This window comes from Leptodactylus fuscus, chromosome 11 (genome assembly GCF_031893055.1).
Source record: "Leptodactylus fuscus isolate aLepFus1 chromosome 11, aLepFus1.hap2, whole genome shotgun sequence".
In the NCBI taxonomy this organism is placed as follows: Eukaryota; Metazoa; Chordata; class Amphibia; order Anura; family Leptodactylidae; genus Leptodactylus; species Leptodactylus fuscus.
Window position 1 is genome coordinate 8,078,362 of NC_134275.1, and position 21,395 is coordinate 8,099,756.

General features: G+C 47.4%; 1 protein-coding gene across 1 annotated transcript in view; it reads right to left on the minus strand.

Annotated features, from left to right (window-relative positions):
* The window catches only part of LOC142185119 (ligand of Numb protein X 2-like), a 33,112-nt gene that overhangs the window by 2,487 nt on the left and 9,230 nt on the right, over positions 1–21,395 (minus strand). The window contains exons 2-9 of the mRNA XM_075260375.1: positions 10,453–10,904; positions 6,551–6,747; positions 6,272–6,468; positions 3,857–4,231; positions 2,969–3,136; positions 778–952; positions 461–683; positions 63–221 (exon numbers count right to left, since the gene is read on the minus strand). Coding sequence (XP_075116476.1) covers positions 63–221; positions 461–683; positions 778–952; positions 2,969–3,136; positions 3,857–4,231; positions 6,272–6,468; positions 6,551–6,747; positions 10,453–10,835 — 1,877 coding nt within the window. The 5' untranslated portion in view covers positions 10,836–10,904. The remainder of the gene's footprint in view (positions 1–62; positions 222–460; positions 684–777; positions 953–2,968; positions 3,137–3,856; positions 4,232–6,271; positions 6,469–6,550; positions 6,748–10,452; positions 10,905–21,395) is intronic.

Consider the following 21,395-nt stretch of genomic DNA (forward strand, 5'->3'; position numbering starts at 1 on the left):
ATAATATACGTGTAGATCACAGGACTCTATTGTGTAAATCTGTAAACTAAAATTTGACCTACTTTAACCGTCCGTCGAAAAAAGCGGGCGTAGCAGGCACGATGGTTTTGATGAAGAAAGGTTGATTTCCTTTGGTCTCTTCGTAACCCCCAACAATGCTGAACCCCCAGCTTTCGTAGGTACTCTTCCGTAATGAAATGTGCCGACACCAGTGCAGGGAGCTGTGAAGTAATAGGAGACGTCTTTATGTTAAATGCAAGCAGCGCCATAAATCCCTTAGATAGTGGGGAGGTATAGAGTGGGAAATACTGTACAAGATCATTTCAGGGGACCGTAGTGTAAGTGACACCATAATAACGGGGGATGATATATCTTGGGCACACGCTATGTACTAACTGCATACAGTGACGCTTCCACAACAGGCGGATGACCTCCGCTGCTAATATAGGTTACTACATACCTTGGAAGACTAAACCAGTGAACCCAAAGAGGAGACCAGATGCCCCCGGGGTCCCTCATGACCTCAGCGCCCCCTTCTGTCGTCTCTCCATGTCTCTCTGTCACCAGTTCCAGGACTTTCAGGACCACCGTATGTGAGGCCGCGTTAGACTTCAGCGCCGCCACCGCATCCATATAACCCAGACACGTCAGGTCCACCCCATTGATGCTAAGAAGGACGTCACCTATACAGAGGAGGAAACACAAACCTTATAATGTCCATATCAGCCCATATAATCCGCAGATCCCTTATGTCGGCCTACAAAGAGAGCGTCTAACCTTTCTTTATTCTGCCGTCTCTGAACAAACACCCGACAGGCTGAACACTGGAGACGTAGATGGGGAGTTTGTTTTTATGATCCCGGCCTCCTCCGATGGTGATCCCCAGAGACTCTCGCGGCTCTTTCTTCAGAGTCACTATTTTTTCCACTAATAGATTGGCCTGAGGCTGATCCTATATATAGAGAACAGGACAGCGGGTGAGTTGTGGGTGTACAATGCACATACTGTATATCCTCTGACACACACTGCTTACTATATGTAGGTCATTAATATCATGGAGCTACACCCTGCAAGGTCCTATGGTAGGGTCAGTGATGTAGTGACTCGACGGTCCATAGAAATGCACTGAGGATCGTAAAAATCTCTAGATGATCATGTTGGTTAAGTTGCTACAAAGTTTTTTTTTTCCACAAATAGTTGCAGTTTTTTCCTTCATGTGATGGACAGCCCCTGTGGTCATGTGATGGACAGGTCATGTGATGGGCAGCCCCTGTGGTCATGTGATGGACAGGTCATGTGAGGGGCAGCCCCTGTGGTCATGTGATGGACAGGTCATGTGAGGGGCAGCCCCTGCGGTCATGTGAGGGGCAGCCCCTGCGGTCATGTGAGGGGCAGCCCCTGCGGTCATGTGAGGGGCAGCCCCTGCGGTCATGTGAGGGGCAGCCCCTGCGGTCATGTGAGGGACAGCCCATGCGGTCATGTGAGGGACAGCCCATGCGGTCATGTGAGGGACAGGTCATGTGATAGACTGTCCATGTGGTCATGTGAGGGACAGCCCCTGTGGTCATGTGATGCACAGCCCCTGTGGTCATGTGATGGACAGGTCATGTGAGGGGCAGCCCATGTGGTCATGTGAGGGGCAGCCCCTGTGGTCATGTGATGGACAGGTCATGTGAGGGGCAGCCCCTGTGGTCATGTGATGGACAGGTCATGTGAGGGGCAGCCCCTGCGGTCATGTGAGGGGCAGCCCCTGCGGTCATGTGAGGGGCAGCCCCTGCGGTCATGTGAGGGGCAGCCCCTGCGGTCATGTGAGGGGCAGCCCCTGCGGTCATGTGAGGGGCAGCCCCTGCGGTCATGTGAGGGGCAGCCCCTGCGGTCATGTGAGGGACAGCCCATGCGGTCATGTGAGGGACAGCCCATGCGGTCATGTGAGGGACAGGTCATGTGATAGACTGTCCATGTGGTCATGTGAGGGACAGCCCCTGTGGTCATGTGATGCACAGCCCCTGTGGTCATGTGATGGACAGGTCATGTGAGGGGCAGCCCATGTGGTCATGTGAGGGGCAGCCCCTGTGGTCATGTGATGGACAGGTCATGTGAGGGGCAGCCCCTGCGGTCATGTGAGGGGCAGCCCCTGCGGTCATGTGAGGGGCAGCCCCTGCGGTCATGTGAGGGGCAGCCCCTGCGGTCATGTGAGGGGCAGCCCCTGCGGTCATGTGAGGGGCAGCCCCTGCGGTCATGTGAGGGGCAGCCCCTGCGGTCATGTGAGGGGCAGCCCCTGCGGTCATGTGAGGGGCAGCCCCTGCGGTCATGTGAGGGGCAGCCCCTGCGGTCATGTGAGGGGCAGCCCCTGCGGTCATGTGAGGGGCAGCCCCTGCGGTCATGTGAGGGGCAGCCCCTGCGGTCATGTGAGGGGCAGCCCCTGCGGTCATGTGAGGGGCAGCCCATGCGGTCATGTGAGGGGCAGCCCATGCGGTCATGTGAGGGGCAGCCCATGCGGTCATGTGAGGGGCAGCCCATGCGGTCATGTGAGGGACAGCCCATGCGGTCATGTGAGGGACAGCCCATGCGGTCATGTGAGGGACAGCCCATGCGGTCATGTGAGGGACAGCCCATGCGGTCATGTGAGGGACAGCCCATGCGGTCATGTGATGAGTACACAGGTGCACGGCTCATTACACTCATCTGCCTAGTAACGAGCTTTACACCTGTGTGTCCATCACATGACCTGGACTGTATATCACATGACCATAAACCGAATTCTATCCACTGCAGAATGAATGACAAGCAGCAGAGATCTAGAAAACCGTGACGAATTGCTACAGAGAGTATATTGGAAAATTGTACAACTTATTATTATACAATCACATTGGTCTCTTAATATTAGTCTGAAATTGGACAACCCCCTGAGTCAGTAACTTGTAGCCTCTCGCCCGCACTAACAAGCCATTTTCCGGCCTATACTCACTCTATGTGTGGACTTCCTCCTACACGGGTGCAGACTTGGCCTCTTGCGGACATGGACAGGACTTTCGCCGTTGCTGCTGCTTCCCGATGACGTTCCTTCTTCATGGACATCCATAGGCTGCACCGTGCTGTGCCGAAGGACCACAAAGTTAACCCTCGCTTCGCTCATCTAAAAGAGAATATACAGAACAATATAATCCTATTCTAATAATACAGAGGCGATACTTTATAATATACCACAGTCCGTTATTACACAAATATCATATCTGACTGTTTGTATGATTCTTAATGGGAGACGATACCTGAAGCAGTCATGTCACACGTGCTGCTATCCCTGCCCACCTGTGACACACGAATACGTCAAGGGCGGGGGTGCCGAAATGCAAAGTTGACACCCTGTTGCAGCAGCCATGAATAATCCAGGGTGTTTAACTCCTTACATGCCGTGGTCGAAAGCATCTGCGGCCTCACAGGTCTGTGACAGAGCCACAGTACAATAGTGAGGCGCTGGTGAGTAGTCACGGACTATAACAATGGCCTCCATGTCAATCATTAGATGCTAATAGCATTAGGCTGACCAGCACAATACGAAACCATTTTTTTTTAACCAGACACAAAGTCCTGCATGTCCGACTTTGTGTCTGGTTAAAAAAAACGGCTTTCGCCACAGAGACCAGAAGACGCTCATGGGCGGACACTTTGCAAACAAAGTGTGATTGGGTTTGGAAATTGACCGCCGGTTTCCGTCTCCTGTCCGGTTTCTTGAGCAGAAGACGGAAACCCGCAAAGCGGAGACCGGGCGCAGGTGTGAACCCGCCCTTAGCGGTTTAATCCCACCATCTGTGTTAGTACAAGGGAGGGTCCTTATATAATATACAGACTATATTACCTGGATAATCTGTGCTGCCGTCTCAGGAGTCCCATGTCGCAGATCGTGACCATTAATGGACAAAACCTTATCGTTACACTTCAGTCTTCCATCCTTGGCGGCCAGGCCTCCGTCCAATAAATCCAGCACAAACACGCCGGGCTCCTCCGACTTTCTCACCAGCTTGATCCCCAGAGGTTCGGACCGATCTCGCTTCAGCAGAGTGACCTGGACCACTTCTTTGCAGGCGCTTGGTGCGGGGGTTGCTTCGGCTCGATGAGACCTCTGGGAGAAACCTTTCTCTTGTAGGACAGTGAGGCTTAAGACGGAAGAAGACTGTCGGAGCAAGGCGATGGCTTGGCTGTGGGACACGTTGCTGATGTTCAGTCCATTAACCTGAAAATACAATGTAGGCAATTGTTATTAGTGAGGGACGTATAGCAGTAATACACCTCCTCTCCGGTGCCCATACTATGTGTACGCAGTGGTGTAACTACTGGGGAAGCAGCGGAGGCAGCTGACAGGGCCCGGGACATTAGGGGGCCCGGCGACAGCCGCTACGGCATTTTTTTTTTTTTTTTTTAAATAGGCCGTTACCAGCTGGAGTTACTCCATCCGGTAATGAGCACTACTTACTTACCAATCCTGGCAGGAGGCGGGATCGGTATGTGACACCGCGGGGCCTGCAAACATTATTATACTCAGGGGTCTTTTCAGACCCCCCCCCCCCCCGAGTATGATGATCGGAGGCCCGGGAGAGGTAAGTGAACATAACAAACAGTGTTATTTACCTCTCCGCGCTCCGTGAAGGCTTAGGGGCCTACTTGTGTGACGTCTCAGACATCACATGACTGGGGCCTGCATCCATATGCGTCGTGACGCAGGCCTCCGGTCACATGACGTCCCTGATGTCATTGAAGATAGCCGACAGAGGGGAGCGCAGGGATAGGTAATTAACAGTGTTTATGTGTTTATCCCCCTCTCAGTCTCTGATTATTATACTCAGGGGGGGGGGCTTGTCAAAGGTTCGTCAGGTAACATAGTAAGGTAGATGCCATGCACAGAACCCTCCCATATACTGGTGTAGGTCACCCAGCTTTCCCCGAGTAGCAGCTCACATCATGGTGGATTATACGTACAATTCTACTTGCTGGAGGAATGAATGTCATTACCGCTAAGATCTCAGACCTCACCTCACTAATGCCTACAGGGGTTTTTGTTGTTACACCCATCCCATAAATGGAGCGGATGAACGTTGCGGACTCTTATGTCAGTTATGAGCTATGCCGAGACGTCGATCACAAGACCTGGCAAAGGGAATCATTGTCAGTCATGAGGCCTTGTACCTAATGATTTAATGAGGAGCTGTCAGGGTTATAGAAAGACAATAAAGAATGCACTCAGGGGTGAGGACACGCGCAGGTCCTGCTGATTCTTTATCACTCCGCTCCTGGTTTTAGTTTCAAAAAAATTGCATAAAAGACTCTGAATGAGCGTCCTTATTCTAAGCCTAAGGCCCCACGTCACAAATCACAGCTAGAAATTCAACAAATATTTGCTTCTTTAAATTTTAAGTTTCTAATAATAAGTTTAGAGTTTTTTTATGATCTTAAAATACAAAATAAAAACAATAAATGTTTTTTTGTGAAAGGTAAAAAACTTTGCTGATTGTGTAACATCAAAAACGCTTTGGTCTCCAACCTCTGACACGGTGTTGTACAATATTTAACCACTTTCCAGAAACAACAGATAGAAATAGGTGACATGCACCGGTAGCTGGTACAAAAGTTAAGAAAACACGGGATTAGTTATACGTCCGCAGCCGCCAATTCACTGGCAAGTCCAGCACACAAAGGTCTATCCATTCTCTTCCCCCACAAGGACTCGATATATCAATATATCCTGTAGGCCTCGGGCAGAGCAGATTGCGCATTGCCCGGGCCACGAGAAAATGGCCTCTTGCTCAGTAAGTTGGTAAGAGCGGCCATTTTCTTGTGGCCGCATACACAGTAGGCTGGTGCAAGCGGTCATTTTCTTGTGGCCTGGGCATGCGCAGTCGGCTCTGCCCGAGGCCTAGAAGATTGAAACCCAGGACGGAAGACGACGCAGGGAGAGGACGTTCCAGAAGAAGATGGAGGCTGCGCTGGAGAGTTCTCTCACAGCATTGGGCCCGCCTCCAGTGCTGCGAGAGAACTCATTTGCATACCAAAGAAAACCTGGATTTCTACCGAACGGCAGCACAGAGAAGACATCTAAAGAATAGTAGGAGAAGAATAGTCTTTCTTAAGGCTATTCCTACGTGTTATTCATAAAAAAAAGGGTATCCAAATATAGGATCCCTTTAAATATCAAAGAGATGGAGAAAACGAAGCCTGACAACCTCATATAAGTTCACCATTTACTAATCAACCACGAAGAATATTTGGTAGCCCCTACCTCCAGGATGTGGTCTCCCGGCATGAGCCTTCCATCGGTGGCCACCAATGAATCTTTGAGCACTTCTTGTATTACGATATTGCCCAGAGGGGTGTCTCTGCCCCCCACAATTCGCATGCCCAGCTCCTCTTCATGGTCATCGCGATGAATCTCTATTGTACTTGTCTCGGCCACCAGACTTGTCCTGTGCGGGTGATCTTGAAGAACAGAACATGTATTAGATTCCTCAGCGCTCATAACATATACGTGGCCATTCTGAGCACCGCACTTTGCACTTACCGTCATCATGTTCATCAAATGCTGGATTCACCAGGCCGGGCTCGGATGTGCTAAGAGCGACCACAGCGGCCAGAGACGATTCTGCTAGAACATTGGAAATGTCGCTTGTAGGAGAGACGACGTTCCCCTCGCTGGGGTCCTTGGCGGGGGCCGTCTTCTGTTCCCTTTCAGCCCTGTATTTTCTGAGGCCCGCACACCTGATAGGCAAAACATAGAGACGTCAATACGGAGTTAATCTATTAGCAAATGCCAAGCTGAGAAAAGACAGCGGGATCCAAACATGAAGCAAAAACCTGATGTGAACTGCAAATAGAAACCTCCATTGACTGTTGTCCCAGGTCCAGGACTGTCATAAGATCAGAAGCAAACCAGTCCTATTGTCCTACTGTATAGGACTGGGACCAAATCCCACAGAAGCCCAGATCTGTCATTCCCCAGTAGATTTTGCTGTCCATTCCCAATGAACCCACCCGGTGTGACCTGGGGATTGTGAGCAGGATTTGGCTGCAGATTTTACCTTATGTATTATTGCAAATCTGTGACAAAATATATTCTGCAGATATGGCAATCTATTGTGCACGCTGAATAACGTGGAAAATGTTTATGGCACGTGTGAATGGGGTTTTATTTTAGGCTACATGCTTGCAACCGTACGCAGTAAGAACAGCACAGACGCCACACACATTGGTATTCGAGTTCACCTGTACATTGCAAATTAAATGACAGAGCTGCAAATACAAACAAGTATATGACCTGCTCCATATCCAATCCGGCCTGGACACACACGTATGGGCCCATTGAAATGTACGGTACCCACAATTGCCTTACAGTGACGTCATTATAACACAGAGGCCTCGGTTATGTCGCTATTATATTTATTTACTCGGCTTCCTTGTACACTCCCAATGTATTCTGTCACTGCCCATACAAGGCTCACAATCTACATTCCCTCTCCATATATATCTTTGGATAGATTTTATGCAGGACAGTAACATGGCGCACTGTATATACAGTAGGAAAGATTTATCCCGCAGCAATCTGTTACAATACAGGGTAACTGCATCTATTCTTTGCATTAGTCTCTATGTGTTGCTGAATGTTCAGAGATCTTTCCAACTGATAAAACAACATATATCACGTCAGCGGCCATGTGCAAAATAAATCCCCTGAGCTACTAAAGAACCAGAAATTCTGCATTGTTGGTATATACACACTGCCAGAAATCTCTGAACCTGTCGACTGTACAGAAAATAAGATAACCTTTTTTTCCCCAAATGCTTTGACCATTCAGCACACTGGGGGTTAATCTATAATCCTATGCCGTAATCGTAGTTAGGTCCAGATACAAGTCATGAACTCTGAGGCTTCCAAGTGCACAGGTCAACAACAAGCGTCATGGCGTGAACATAGTGACGGTGAGCGGTGTAATGTTTACAGAGCGCTCCTGGGCCTGGACTGTACAATCATTAACCAGGGTTAGACGTGTGCCCGTCCTATACATACTGCAGTAAACTCAATATAACATAATATCAGCTTCCTACACGTGTCTTTATAGTCACGGGCTTCAGCCTAAACACACGTTACATGGCGGTAAAAGCTCACCGCACAGTTATGTCAGGAAATACGTATACAATAGGTAAGATACTGAGAATACGGATGCCCTGTCAGCCAATTGTATGACATTGTGCGCGGCCAATATTTAGTTTATATTCTGCTGGCAATTCCAATCCTGTGTACACCGCAGCACATTTCCAGCACATGGAGTTGTATATTAATGCCGACCCCTTTTCAGCAAACCCCTCCGCTTTTTCCAGGAAGCCCCTCCCATCTGCCGCTTAGTATAAAGCACACACCATTTTTTGCACACAGTTATGCAGCATTTTCAATAGTAAATAGGCCCAGTCAACATGCAAATGATCCTCATTGCATTGCACCAAAGAACCATTTGCATTTTATGAAAAATCTGGGCAACTGAGGCGACGGTTCACAAGAGGAGACACTGCACAATTCAGACGACCATAACCTATTTATCTGCAGGGCTGGGTTGATATATTGGATTTTGGTGGATTTTGGTGACAGACTCCCTTTAATGCAGAAAACCAAACAGTGCATGTGAATGAGGCTTGAGGGGATATTCGCATGTCCTGGTTTTCTTGCAATGCTTTTTCAGGGGATCTTCACTTGTGCTTTGCAGCCTCTGAGTGAGATTTAGTACAGGCGGCATATCACAGGAGGTGTCAGTGCTCTTGTGTATATATATATATATATATATATATATATATATATATATATATATATATATGTAAAGCCCTGCATGAGCTGCTGGTGTACGGTATATAATAGTGCACGTTCCTACAAACCCTACAGCCTATGCCCTGCCCAAAGCTCATTAAAAGACCATGCAAAGGCACGCTGGAACTCTCATGGTCCTTTGCTGTCAATCTCACAGTCTGAACAAGCAGCAGTCCCCACACGCCAGTACGGAGATGTCAATAGCGTGGACAGACATGTTCTCCAAAATTGTAAGCATCGAGCTAGAATAAAAGACACTGGAGCCATTTCATCAAAACCGGCTTATTATACACCAGTCCTGAAGATGCCTGGGACGGCGGAGGATTTGGCAGATTCATGACAAGGCACATTCTCCACTGGATCGTGCCTGAACAGAAATCTAGGCCGGCTCCGTCATGTTATACCAAAGTGGCAGACGTGGATTAGGTTCGGGCAAGGAGCCTGCCCGTGCCCCGCAGGTTTGTGATACTTCCGACCTGCCTATCTGTCTGTGGAGAGACAGTAGATCCCCATACAACTAAGCTGGCTGATTGCACGGAAATTGGCAGATTTCTGAGCCAAAAGCAAAGTAAATCCTGACAAGTCTCCTAAGAGAGGCGATGAGAGCCTGACAACTCTGCCCACACAAGGTGATTGACAACTTTCTATTAGGGTTGAGCGATCGGGAAAGATCAGATCCCAATTGGTGATCGAGCAAATTTCACGATCGCGATCGGCTGGAAAATGATCGGAAATCGGATTTTGAAATCTCAAGATTGGCTCAACCCCAAGGCTGGTCTTACACGACCGTAGTGGTTTTTGCGGTCTGCAATTTGCGGATCCGCAACACAAATTTCACTCAAAAAACTCATTCCACAGACGTCCGTGTCCAACCACAAAGTGCATCCGCAAGGTGCCGTGTGCACCCGTTTTTTTTTTGCGGATCCGCAAAAAAACAACACCCCTCCCCCAATCACAATGAAGAAATCCGCAAATGCGGATATACACTGAAGTATGTTCAGTGTATATCCGCAAAACTGCACACGCCCATAGACTTGTAAGGGACAGTCTGTGCAGTAAAAACACGGACATTATGGATATGCGGTATACTGTCCGGACCATTGTTACAGCACGCCACACCACGGACAAAATCTACGGTGGTGTAAGAGGCTGCATAGAAAACACTTGGTCCACAATTTAAAACCCTCAATTGCAGACCATTTGCGGTCTAAAACTACGGTCGTATAAGACCAGCCTAAAAGTGACTTTTCCCATAGAGAAGTATTGACTAGGGTTGAGCGATCGGGATCGATTTGATCCTGATCAGCAATCGAGCAAATTTCCCGATTGCGATCGGCTGGAAAATGATCAGAAATCGGATTTTAAAATCGATCCTGAAATCTCAACCCTACTTTCTATGTATCATGGGGTACACCAGAAATTGGGTGGGATAAGGAGGACGCTCACTGGGTTTCCTACAAGTCCTGTCATATATATTCTCGCCCTCTCTTTCTCGGCGATCAGCACAGTGTAAATCACGTGACTGGTACGTCTCAAGTAAAAGAAACCTTTACTGCCAATAAAACATTTATCAGGAATTGCGATCGCTTACTATCAGACAATACAAGTACCTGTTTCGCAGGTGCGGCTCCAGCTCACATCGCTGCATCACCTGTTTACATTCGGTCGGGAAGGGACAGATGACGTTCAACTTATCCAGCAAATTTCTCACCAAAAGGCTGGATTTGTGACAGTCCTGAAAAGCCAATTTCTTGCGGTCCATAGGACAAAAATCCTTCTCGTGTAGAAAATTCTTGAGGCACTTGTAGCAGTAAGTGTGACCGCACGGAGTGTCCATAGGTTGTAGCAAAGGCTGCAGACAGATGTGACAAACCAACTCGTCGTCCACCTCATCTTGGAAGTTGTAGATGTGGTTTTCCGAGGACACGTGAGGCTGCCCGCAGTCACGACAAAGCTCCAGCGCTGTGGACGTTACATCCGAGGGGTCGGCCATGGCCTGGACCTTCGTGCGGCAGATAGGGCGCGGCCAGGCTTGCAATCCCAAAGCTTACAGCATGATTTTCTATGGAATAAAATGTAAAAACGGATTAAAAGGAAGAAGGAAGACAAGGATGGCTGCATGGATCAGTGCTAAGGGTGAAATGGCAATGAACTAGGAATGTACTGCACGTCATTAAGAAGTGGAGATCTCACATAGAAGAAAAAAAACAGGTCACAAGGAAATCCTAGCAATAGTTTCCCTTCTAGCTGCTGAATCACCTTACAAATCAGATGTGTTTAGAAGCCAGAGGCATCCAGCAGAGTCCCTGGAAATCACAAGGAAGCCTTGCCAACCAATTAGATTTGCAAAGTTACCCATAGCAATCTGTGTGAGGAGATCTTCATGAAAGATAAAATGGAAAACACTACCCATTTCTATGCCTAGCCCCGGTCAGCTAAGCCTATCACTCAGTGACTCACAGAAAGTCAAACATCTAGGCCCGGAAACCGAATCCACTGCCCAGATCTCACTGCAATTTCTAGCACTGGATGTCTGAGCCTCCTGCTGCACGGCCAGGGCTGTACGAGAAGCAGCAGCAGCACGAGGGAGGTAACAGATAATCTGCAATATGCTAAATACTTGCATGCTCCAATGTTCACACTACACAGGCTGTTGTCTGGTCTACATGCCCCGCACATGTCATGACACACAATGCTACAAGCCTAGCTGTTCAGCACACACACTGGCCACGGGCTAAGCATACAGGCCGGCCAGGCTTTACCAGTCCAGGGAATCTATTGTTTTAGAAATATTTGCAGCACAAAAACAAACAGAGGAAACCCAGCAGTAGGTGTGTCACAAGTCACAACCCTTTCAGGGCCGGCCTGCTCGTACCATGCACCAGGTCACTGACACAGGGCAGTGTACTGACGAGGTTTTAAAACTGTGATGCAATAGATTTTACATCGATTTACATACAACATGACATTAAATGTACTAATATGGTGAGTCGGACTACCAACTATTACACACCCTATGGACCATATATGTCATAAGTCATTAAATATGTATGGGATTTGATTGATCAGATGATATGACAGTAAGTCCCTGTGCACACAACAGAATAAGCTTCCGACGTGGGGCCGAATTTGCAGCAGAATGAAGACACGTGACGTGCGATAAAACATGGATGGATATGGAAGTCATGCAAGTGTATTCCAGTGCAAACCCGGCCGTACATTGGAAACACTCAGTCATGTGCATGGAGACATCTGCGCAGAACAGAAACCTAAAGAAACCCACGGACCCCATAGACTATAATGGGGTCCATGTGGTTTCCACTCTGTTTCTGCACAAAAAAAGGAGAACGGAATGGCCCTAATGCAGATGTGACCCGGGCCTAAGAGGCAAAGCTTTAGTAAGACTCTGACACCTTCATTGACCCCTCCCGAGCATCGGTGCGTTCGTCTACCCCCTGCCTAAGCAAAAATTAATATCATATGAACCCTACAGACAAAGTAGTGAAGTCCATTTAGGACCTTCAGCCGCACAGGTTTGCAATGCATGGGGTGAAACCTGCAAATTCACTAAATGTATATCCCTAAAGGTTAGTGTTACATTAGTCACATTGTATTTTTGCAGTCATAGTATTCAGCTTGTCGTGTTACAATGTAAAACATGAAGGAGGGAAAGCAACAACATAAGTCTATGATGAAACTCAAGATGGATTCAGGTCATAGTAACAATAGGAATCCATCCTGCAGTCAGTGATCATAGCCGTACTATGGTGATATATAATGTCAGTAATGTCTGAAGGGATCCCCATGATGGGTTGAGGACGTGTGACCTGGGGATAGGCAGGTCTGATCTACTTGTCCTCTGTGACCATCTGCATAGTGTTATATAGTAATAATACATGCGAGTACATCTCCTTCCAGGATAGACATCAGCGCTGGTTGTATACAGGAGATTCACGTCTCTTTTTATAGCTCGGAGTCGGTGCCAGGGCCGAGGTGACATATTTTACACTCCCACACATCGGTGAATCAAGCCAGAACAATAAGGACACGTTCACACTTTCACAAGCTGGGGGTGATAGGCAATGGGAAAATATTGTTATTAATATGCAAATTCCAGAGGAAGATAACGAGCTGATCTCTGTGCACGAAGCAATGGTTATACAATATGGAAATGAGAGGAAACCATCACAACCCATAGCTGAGGTAGTCACCATGTTCACATGACTAGGAATACGCTGCTGGTCACAACGGCTCAGATATGGCCACTCAAATATGACCAAGAGGGGTCCAAGGTGGGGCTGAGCATGCAGGGGGGACACATTTGGATGATACTCGGAGTGACCTCTATTATGCACTCACCTCTATGGGAGACTGAAGTTTAGTGGCCCTCGGCCCAGGACCGCACATGCAATAAGCCAGCTGGGGGTTGGCGGCTACCGATTGGATTAGACCAATAATTTACTAACCTATCCAAGCTCCTGTCCATGCACGTTGCATCACACGTTACATTACCCATCTTAAGTGTCTGGTACAGCACAACCTAGTGGTGTGAGCGGAGGCCAAGCCTAGACAGGAGCAAGGAGAGGTGAGTAAATTATTGGCCATAGTCATAAGCTCTTAAGTTGCAGCCTCTCTAAGGCTTGGTTTCCCCATGCAGACACAATGGATGGAGACCCCGTCCAACTAAGAAAGTGGTTTGCACGAACCCCTGAGACTGTACTGAAGTCCGCCGCTGCTTGCAGGACTTTTCTCTCCCCGAATTTAAGCGGAATCAATTGGTATAAACCCGATGCAACAACTCAGCTTATACCCAGAGAGCGGTGCGGGGCTGTTAGGTTTTCTCACATTGAATGACTGTCCAGTGCCTGGTGTGAAGAGGACTGGACCTGGGAGAAATAGGAGAATAAGACTCTCACAGCACTTGGCTATAGCACAGGCGCTGATCTGGAGACTCGGGCTGTTTACAGTCTCCATTCCTTGGTCTGTTATGATAACATGGGGCAGATAGTGAAAGAAAAAACAGGTAGGTAACAAAAGCTGCTTTATGGGTTTTATTTTCCTTCAGCGGTTCGCACATTCCCAGGGATACATGAAGTACATGTCTGACAGATCAGCTGGAATCGCTCAACGGCAAGCATTCTGCTAAGCAACAATACACCCGAAAGCAAAATAATCTGTCTCCTATATTGTCTAGTCTCCATGTAGACCATATTATGTCAATACTTCACCTCAGCAAGGCTCGAAGGCTTTCGGTCGTGTGAATATGTAATATCCGGATTACCGAGGACTTGAAATGCTCGGCCAGCTCTCACCACAAGACAAGGAACCAAAGGCCGTGCATACTAAATAATGAGCCGCTCTCCTGCAAGGAATATAAATGACAGGAGACAATATGTAAAGAGAAAGCAGACAAGGCTCCTTGGTGTATGGCCTGGAGGTGTTATCTGTAGCTTGTATACTAAACATGGGCTCGCATGACCAATAACCGCTCACTCCCTCTGCAGAACTCCTCACAGCTTATAGGACAAGTACGAAACACTCACTAAAAAATACATGAAAGTGCAAACACCGAGAAGGAAAAGTCTTAGAATTACGGAAATCACAGGCTGGGTAGACATGATAGTGATATACAAGGATATCCAAGACTGTACTCGCTGGAGCTACAATGTAACATCGAGCTATTAGTGTATCTAATAGGTACAAGACGAGTCCGGCTACTGTACGTTGTCCCACCCCATAATCCCTGTAGGACTGGTGTGGTGCCCCCTTGTGCTCGTTCTTCATGGCGTTGCCCATGAGATCTCCAGACCGATCTCTAGATATCAGAAGTGATTTATCTCTATAGATCTCCATTCCAGCCCCCAATGCCATCTTGATAGCCTTTGAGATCAGAGGCGTGAGGTAAGGGGGAACCTCTATAGCAGGACATCTCATAACCCGACCTTATACAAACTCCTTATTATGGTTTGCCTTGACACGATTGTCCCCTAGGCCTGGGATGTCCAATATAGACAATAAGGAAATACACACTGTACCTAGTCCAAAGGCCCATTACACCGCTCAGTAATCCACAGGAGTAAAACTAGTTCACACGGGGCACGGGATGGTGTATTTTGGTCCTGATTTTGGGCAGCAAGCTGTGTCAGAATAGGACCAAGATGCGCCTGCCACGACTGTCACGGCTTCCAACAGTTGTGGCTTCCCGCTCTAGAGTATGCCCAAATGAATGGGTCTAGTCTGGAGGGTGCTGTTGCGAGGTGGACGCCGTGGCTGAATCAGGCGCAGAATCCGGCTGAAGAAAGGGCAGCTCGCTCCCGTTTTCCGTGAGCAGGAACACAAAGCTAGCAGAAAAAGGAAGCTAGTGGTCTACATAGACTTCTATTGAGTGTGATCTCACTTACCAGTCATGGTGGAGAGAGATAAACAGCCCACAAGGCCCAAATAGGGCTCATTCACACGGGGCGGATTTTGACACAGAATCTACCTCAAGATCTGCCCCCTCTTGCCCCGTGTGAACGAGCCCTAAATGGGCCTTATGGGCTCTTTATCTCTCTGCACCATGGCCTGACTGCAGCTTACCGCAGGCTATACTGAGCAATAACCACAGGGAACATATGGATGGAAATATTAGCTACTGTACATTGACTGCTCTGTATAAACACCCCAAAGACTCTAGGTTATATTTCATCATACCATTGTACCATATACAATAACGCTGCTGTATTCTACACAAGGTACAATGGTGGGTTGCAGTAAAGTCCACTGGCTTTGTATTTCTGCACCACCTCCTGGTATGAGGCAATGTATTTCCACACATCCCTACCAGAGGGACTCAATGGATACGAGTAAACCCGCTGGACTATCAGAAGTATAGCGTGGGAGCTCAGGCGTACGGCTGATGTGTGCCGCAGTGTTTGCTTCGGGCTCCATGTTTTTTTTCCTACAGGATGACCTTGTGTGTAATGGCAGAAGAACATAAGTGTAGATACGGATTCCTCTTCACATCGAATATATACCAAACTCAATGAGAACTTGACCCTCCTGTATACGCCTCCAGACCTGTATAGCCAATCCATCCATTCCCGAGCCCCTTGTCTTACATGACATTTTTCTACTACCCCAAGTCATTCCTCTCCACCTTACCAGCGATGGCGGGGTTGTCTCTACAGCTCCATACTGTGCCATGGTCGTCAGAGGTTGCCTTTACACGGCGTAGCGCACCACTCCTTTAGACACGTGTCCGAGGGCGGCGCTTCAAAACAGATCCCATTGATTCAATGAGTAGCGCGCGTAGATTGGCGTGCTATGGCACCCTTATGAAGCAGACGGCTTTTAGATAAAAGAGAAGACTGGAAAACTATTTTTCGCTAAAGTCCCATTTTGTACATATAAGGCAAGTCGTCTTCTCACCCCGTGGGCACGGATATGATATTCTGAAGGAAGGCGCCATAATGGGACAGTAATATTCTGTAAATCTATTGAAATGGTTAAGGCGTGTCACAACAGCAATTATAGGCCTGTAATCCCTTCTATTTCACATGCCAAACAGCGAATACAATTGTATTTGTGACCAGTGGAGAAGGCGAGGACGGCTACTGTAATAATCGCACTAAAAGGAACCTAAATACATCACTGCTAAGTATATAACTGCGGCAATTCAAGGCCCTCGCAAAGATTATCCCCACCGCTCAACAATACGGGGAAAAGAACAATTTACTGACTTACCTAAAAAGAAGAAATATCTCATTATTACCTGCAGGTCTAATCTGAGCAAAGTCAGAGCAAGGTCGCAGATATACTATAGTAAATAGGAAGCCATAATTCATTCAGTCTGTCCGATGAGGCCACAGAAGCCGCCTCAACGACCGAAAAATATTCTCAAGTGTTCCCAAATACATACAGAAGCACCAAATACTGTCAATGGCCAAACCAACAGTGTCATCCGCCTGCACCGGAAGAAGATGGAGGCGGCGCTGGAGAGATCTCTCGCAGCATTGGGGCCCGCCCCCAGTGCTGCGAGAGAACTCATTTGCATATTGACAAAAAACGGGATTTCTACCGAACGGTGGCGCGGAGAAGAACTCTAAAGGTAGGAGAAGAATAGACTTTAAGGCTATTCCTAAATGTCAACAAGAAGAAATTTGATTTTAATGGTAGAATCCCTTTAAGAACATGTTCAGACCACGGATTTTGCAACAAACAAAATGCCTAAATTGTGCCTCATGTTGTTTTCCAAGGGAATCAATGGCATTGTGGGTAAAAGTGTCCTGCCCCATCTTGCCACTGTTTCATCCCCGAAAACAGAGCCAGAAAACGGAGGCTTGTCTTTCAGAGGGTTTTACAGAGGTGTATTTTGGCGGCGAACATATCCTGAAATGTCTCAGATAAACCTGCCACATGTGAATAACAGATACTATCACACAGACTCCAGAAGCTTTGTATTATTGCAATTTTTTTTTTTATTTATTATTTTTTAAAGCCGGTCACCTAAACATGACAAATACAAATGTGAACAAAGCCATCGTCTGTAACCCAAAACTAGTACTGGCTTTAGGCTACGTAAATAATCCCCCTTTGTGATGAGATTTCTCTGGAGTAACATCTCAGCCCTCTCCTAACCCCAGGTTAGGATACAATAGTACTAGTGGATATTACTTAAATTAGGAACAAGGGGGGAGGGGTGACCTAACTAGCATATAAGGCAAAATAAATCTACCCCAATAGGTGCATAATGCAACTTTTTAGAGGTTTACACGAGGGCCAGGGTCAGACTGGAGTGATTTTGCGTCTCAAAATGCAACTTTTGTATTTGGCTCAATTATTGTATTTGACTAATTTCTCGGCATCTTGCCGGCTTCGCCCATGAGTAATCGCCAATACTAGACAGGAGCAAAGATGATGCATATGACTAATCGTTATTACAGGGGAAATGGACACAAACCATTTAATGAATCCTTCTTCCCCCACAAAGGGATTAACGTAATGAGAATACATGCAATGCAAAAAACGGATACTGAAGAAAGTAATACAAGCGTGCAGGAGAAGAACGCAGAGCAGTGCGAGCCATCCGGCCACAAATGTCGGCCCACCCATAGGGATAGCTGCGGCCTTTGCTTTTCAGTACTTGCTTCACTAAGATCCTAGTTATCAATCCAAACCTCGTAACCGTCCCAGAGTCAGCGGGACAGTCCTGGATTCCTGTTGCTGTCCTGGTCTCTGTTTCACCATTCCGCTCGTCCATTGCGGACCATTTGCGAACTTACATTATGGCCGTGTAAGACCAGCCGAAGACACACAGCACCAATAGAGAATGGTGCAAACACCAGAGTGACCCCGCAGACACCAGTGTGACCCCCGCAGACACCAGTGTGACCCCCGCAGACACCAGTGTGACCCCCGCAGACACCAGTGTGACCCCCGCAGACACCGGTATACGGCCAGCACGCTCCAGTCAGTATTCTCAATGTTACTGCAGATGACGTGACATCACACAGCCATTGCTCTATTGATCTGCTGGTGGCATGCATCCAGACTTCCTTCTATGACTTTTTCCTATATACACTACTAGTCATGTGCCAGAGGAAACGTTATCACCCTGCGGTAACAGGATCAATGCAGGAACCTAAACACTAAGTATATGGAAATTTTAGTCATGGAGGAAGCAAATAAGCATTGTAGGTGTTTGTACAGCGGCACAGCTCAGGTCAGTGCTATACAAGTCTTAATACTGAATGCTTTTTACCATGCAAGGATATTTGTCGCCTCCGACTCCAGTATGTTACGGTAATCTTATTTACTAATTTCATTTAGGATAATTGTCAGTTTTTACACGGACATGCTGATGAATTTCCTCTAAAAACTGCTGCAGCAAAAAACACCCAATACATGGAGGGGTTTATGGCAAATAAGTTACTTACAGGGAAGTATCCATGGACAAAACTTACCGAATATTGCTCAGAGGAATTGTATGGCCTGGTCTACATGAATACCTGCAGGTGGGGCTCAAAATTTATGCTGTGGGGTTTCTGGGCAGCGTTTGAGGTTTGCAAGTGCGTCCTGTGTGGACTTAGCCTTAAAAGCAGCTCAACAAAAAACATGGAGTAAATCAGCCATTACAGGTCTTCTGTACGAACAACCAGCGTTACTGAATGGTCGTGTAAGTGAAACCGTCAGACACAAATCTGTCTGTGCAAACAAGAAAGCCGGCCATGCTAAAGTGACTTTTCCACTTTGAGCTGAGCCTCAGTACACAAAGCAAGACGATCCCGACAGGACAAAGACTGGATGACGTCCTTATACATAATGTCATATACACTGTATAGCCCTGCACAGACTATCACAGGCTTACCAGTAACAAGACAAGTATATAACCCAGGACACAAGTATATACCCCAGTCTCTCCAGTAACAAGACAAAGCGCAATAAATAACTCCAAGAAACCCACTGTGTACAAGTCACTGCAAAGGGACTACACCATGGCCACCTACCTGGAGAGAATACGCCACCCCAAACACAGACAGACCCTGAGCCGGTACAGACTGAGCGCCCACAACCTGGAGATGGAGACGGGGCGACACAGGCAAAGGTACAAGCCACGGGAGAACAGACCAGGGGGCCCTAGAAGACGAGACCCACTTCCTGCTACACTGCACCAAATACTCAGCTGTGAGGGCCGTCTACTACCAAAGACTCTCTGCCCACATCCCAGACTTCATATCTGCAGACAAGAAGAGGAAACTCTACATCCTACTGGGAGAAGAAGAGGCCACTGTGGAGATCGCTGCCCAATACGTGTCCAGCTGTCACCAAACAAGAGGAAGATGAGACCCCACGGACTGTTATACCCCAAAGACAAGACAAGTGCATACCCCAGTCTTACCAGTAACAGGACACAAGTACATACCCCAGTCTTACCAGTAACAGGACACAAGTACATACCCCAGTCTCTCCAGTTACAAGACAAGTACATACCCCAGTCTCTCCAGTTACAAGACAAGTACATGCCTCAGTCTTACCAGTAACAGGACACAAGTACATACCCCAGTCTTACCAGTAACAGGACACAAGTACATACCCCAGTCTCTCCAGTTACAAGACAAGTACATACCCTAGTCTTACCAGTAACAAGACAAGTACATGCCTCAGTCTTACCAGTAACAGGACACAAGTACATACCCCAGTCTTACCAGTAAAAGGACACAAGTACATACCCCAGTCTCTCCAGTTACAAGACAAGTACATACCCTAGTCTTACCAGTAACAAGACAAGTACATGCCTCAGTCTTACCAGTAACAGGACACAAGTACATACCCCAGTCTTACCAGTAACAGGACACAAGTACATACCCCAGTCTCTCCAGTTACAAGACAAGTACATACCCTAGTCTTACCAGTAACAAGACAAGTACATGCCTCAGTCTTACCAGTAACAGGACACAAGTACATACCCCAGTCTTACCAGTAACAGGACACAAGTACATACCCCCGGCTTCGCAGTCCTCTTCTGTCTCTGCCTCTCAGATTCCGAACTGGCAATTTCCCCCTTTTTGCAGAGATTTAATACTTTGGCCTGCAAATAGGTGAGAGAGCAGCTGAGAAAACTCTGACTTGCCAAAACCATCCAGTGTCCTGTGACATGCCAGGAATTTCCATCTTATTATTGAGCGGGGAGGAGTTGTGCAGGGGGAGTCGTAAGGACCCGAGGAGGCACTTTCCTGAAAGGCATCTTACATCCAGCGTGAGCTCCTAGAACTGACAGACTTCAGAGCTTCTCTGGAATAAACTATTCTCAGTGTATAGACATTGGGTCGGTGGATATTGGAAAAGTTTAGAAAACCCAGAACAAAAGCCGATAGTCTGTTAGGAGGAAGCCATCAATAATACATGCAGCTTTGCTGTGTGTCCGGGGTTTAATGAAAACACATCGACTCTGAATGCTAGAAAATCTCGGAATATATTGCTAGATTTATTTGTACTTTTCTCCATAGAACAGAACACCCTTCTATAGATAGTATTTTCCAGACTGCGCTGATCACAAGAATTGTATGAGGATGAGATATCTCGCCTTAGGCAAAAACCGTCTAACACCTGAATGCAGACAATAGGGATTCCCCTGGAGAGCATCACCTGGTGCTGTGTACAAGGGGAGGGGGGTATAATAATAGGAGATGTGAGCGGCAGCCAGCGGTGACAGCCCGGTGAGTCAGGGCACTGACACTCATCTTCATTGCAACCACTTCAGCTTATGCACTCTCTTATTTCATGTAATAATTCTGCATTTTAGGGCATACAAGGAATCTGCAGCTTTGAGCTAGGTAGAGTAATAGCAAAAATATATTGTGCAGGAATTTGCACTGGCAAGTATATACCAAAAAGTCTCCAGTGCACAGTATATGCCCCAACACGTACAATTGTACGCCACACAATGCAAATGTCTTCTATTAACTCCCAGTGGAAAAAAGAAGTCACTTTGTAGACCTCAGCGACCCCGCACCGCTCCTGTGCCGACACTTGCTCGGTCTAGCAATGGGCGCCCACCTAGGCCAGCGATGTA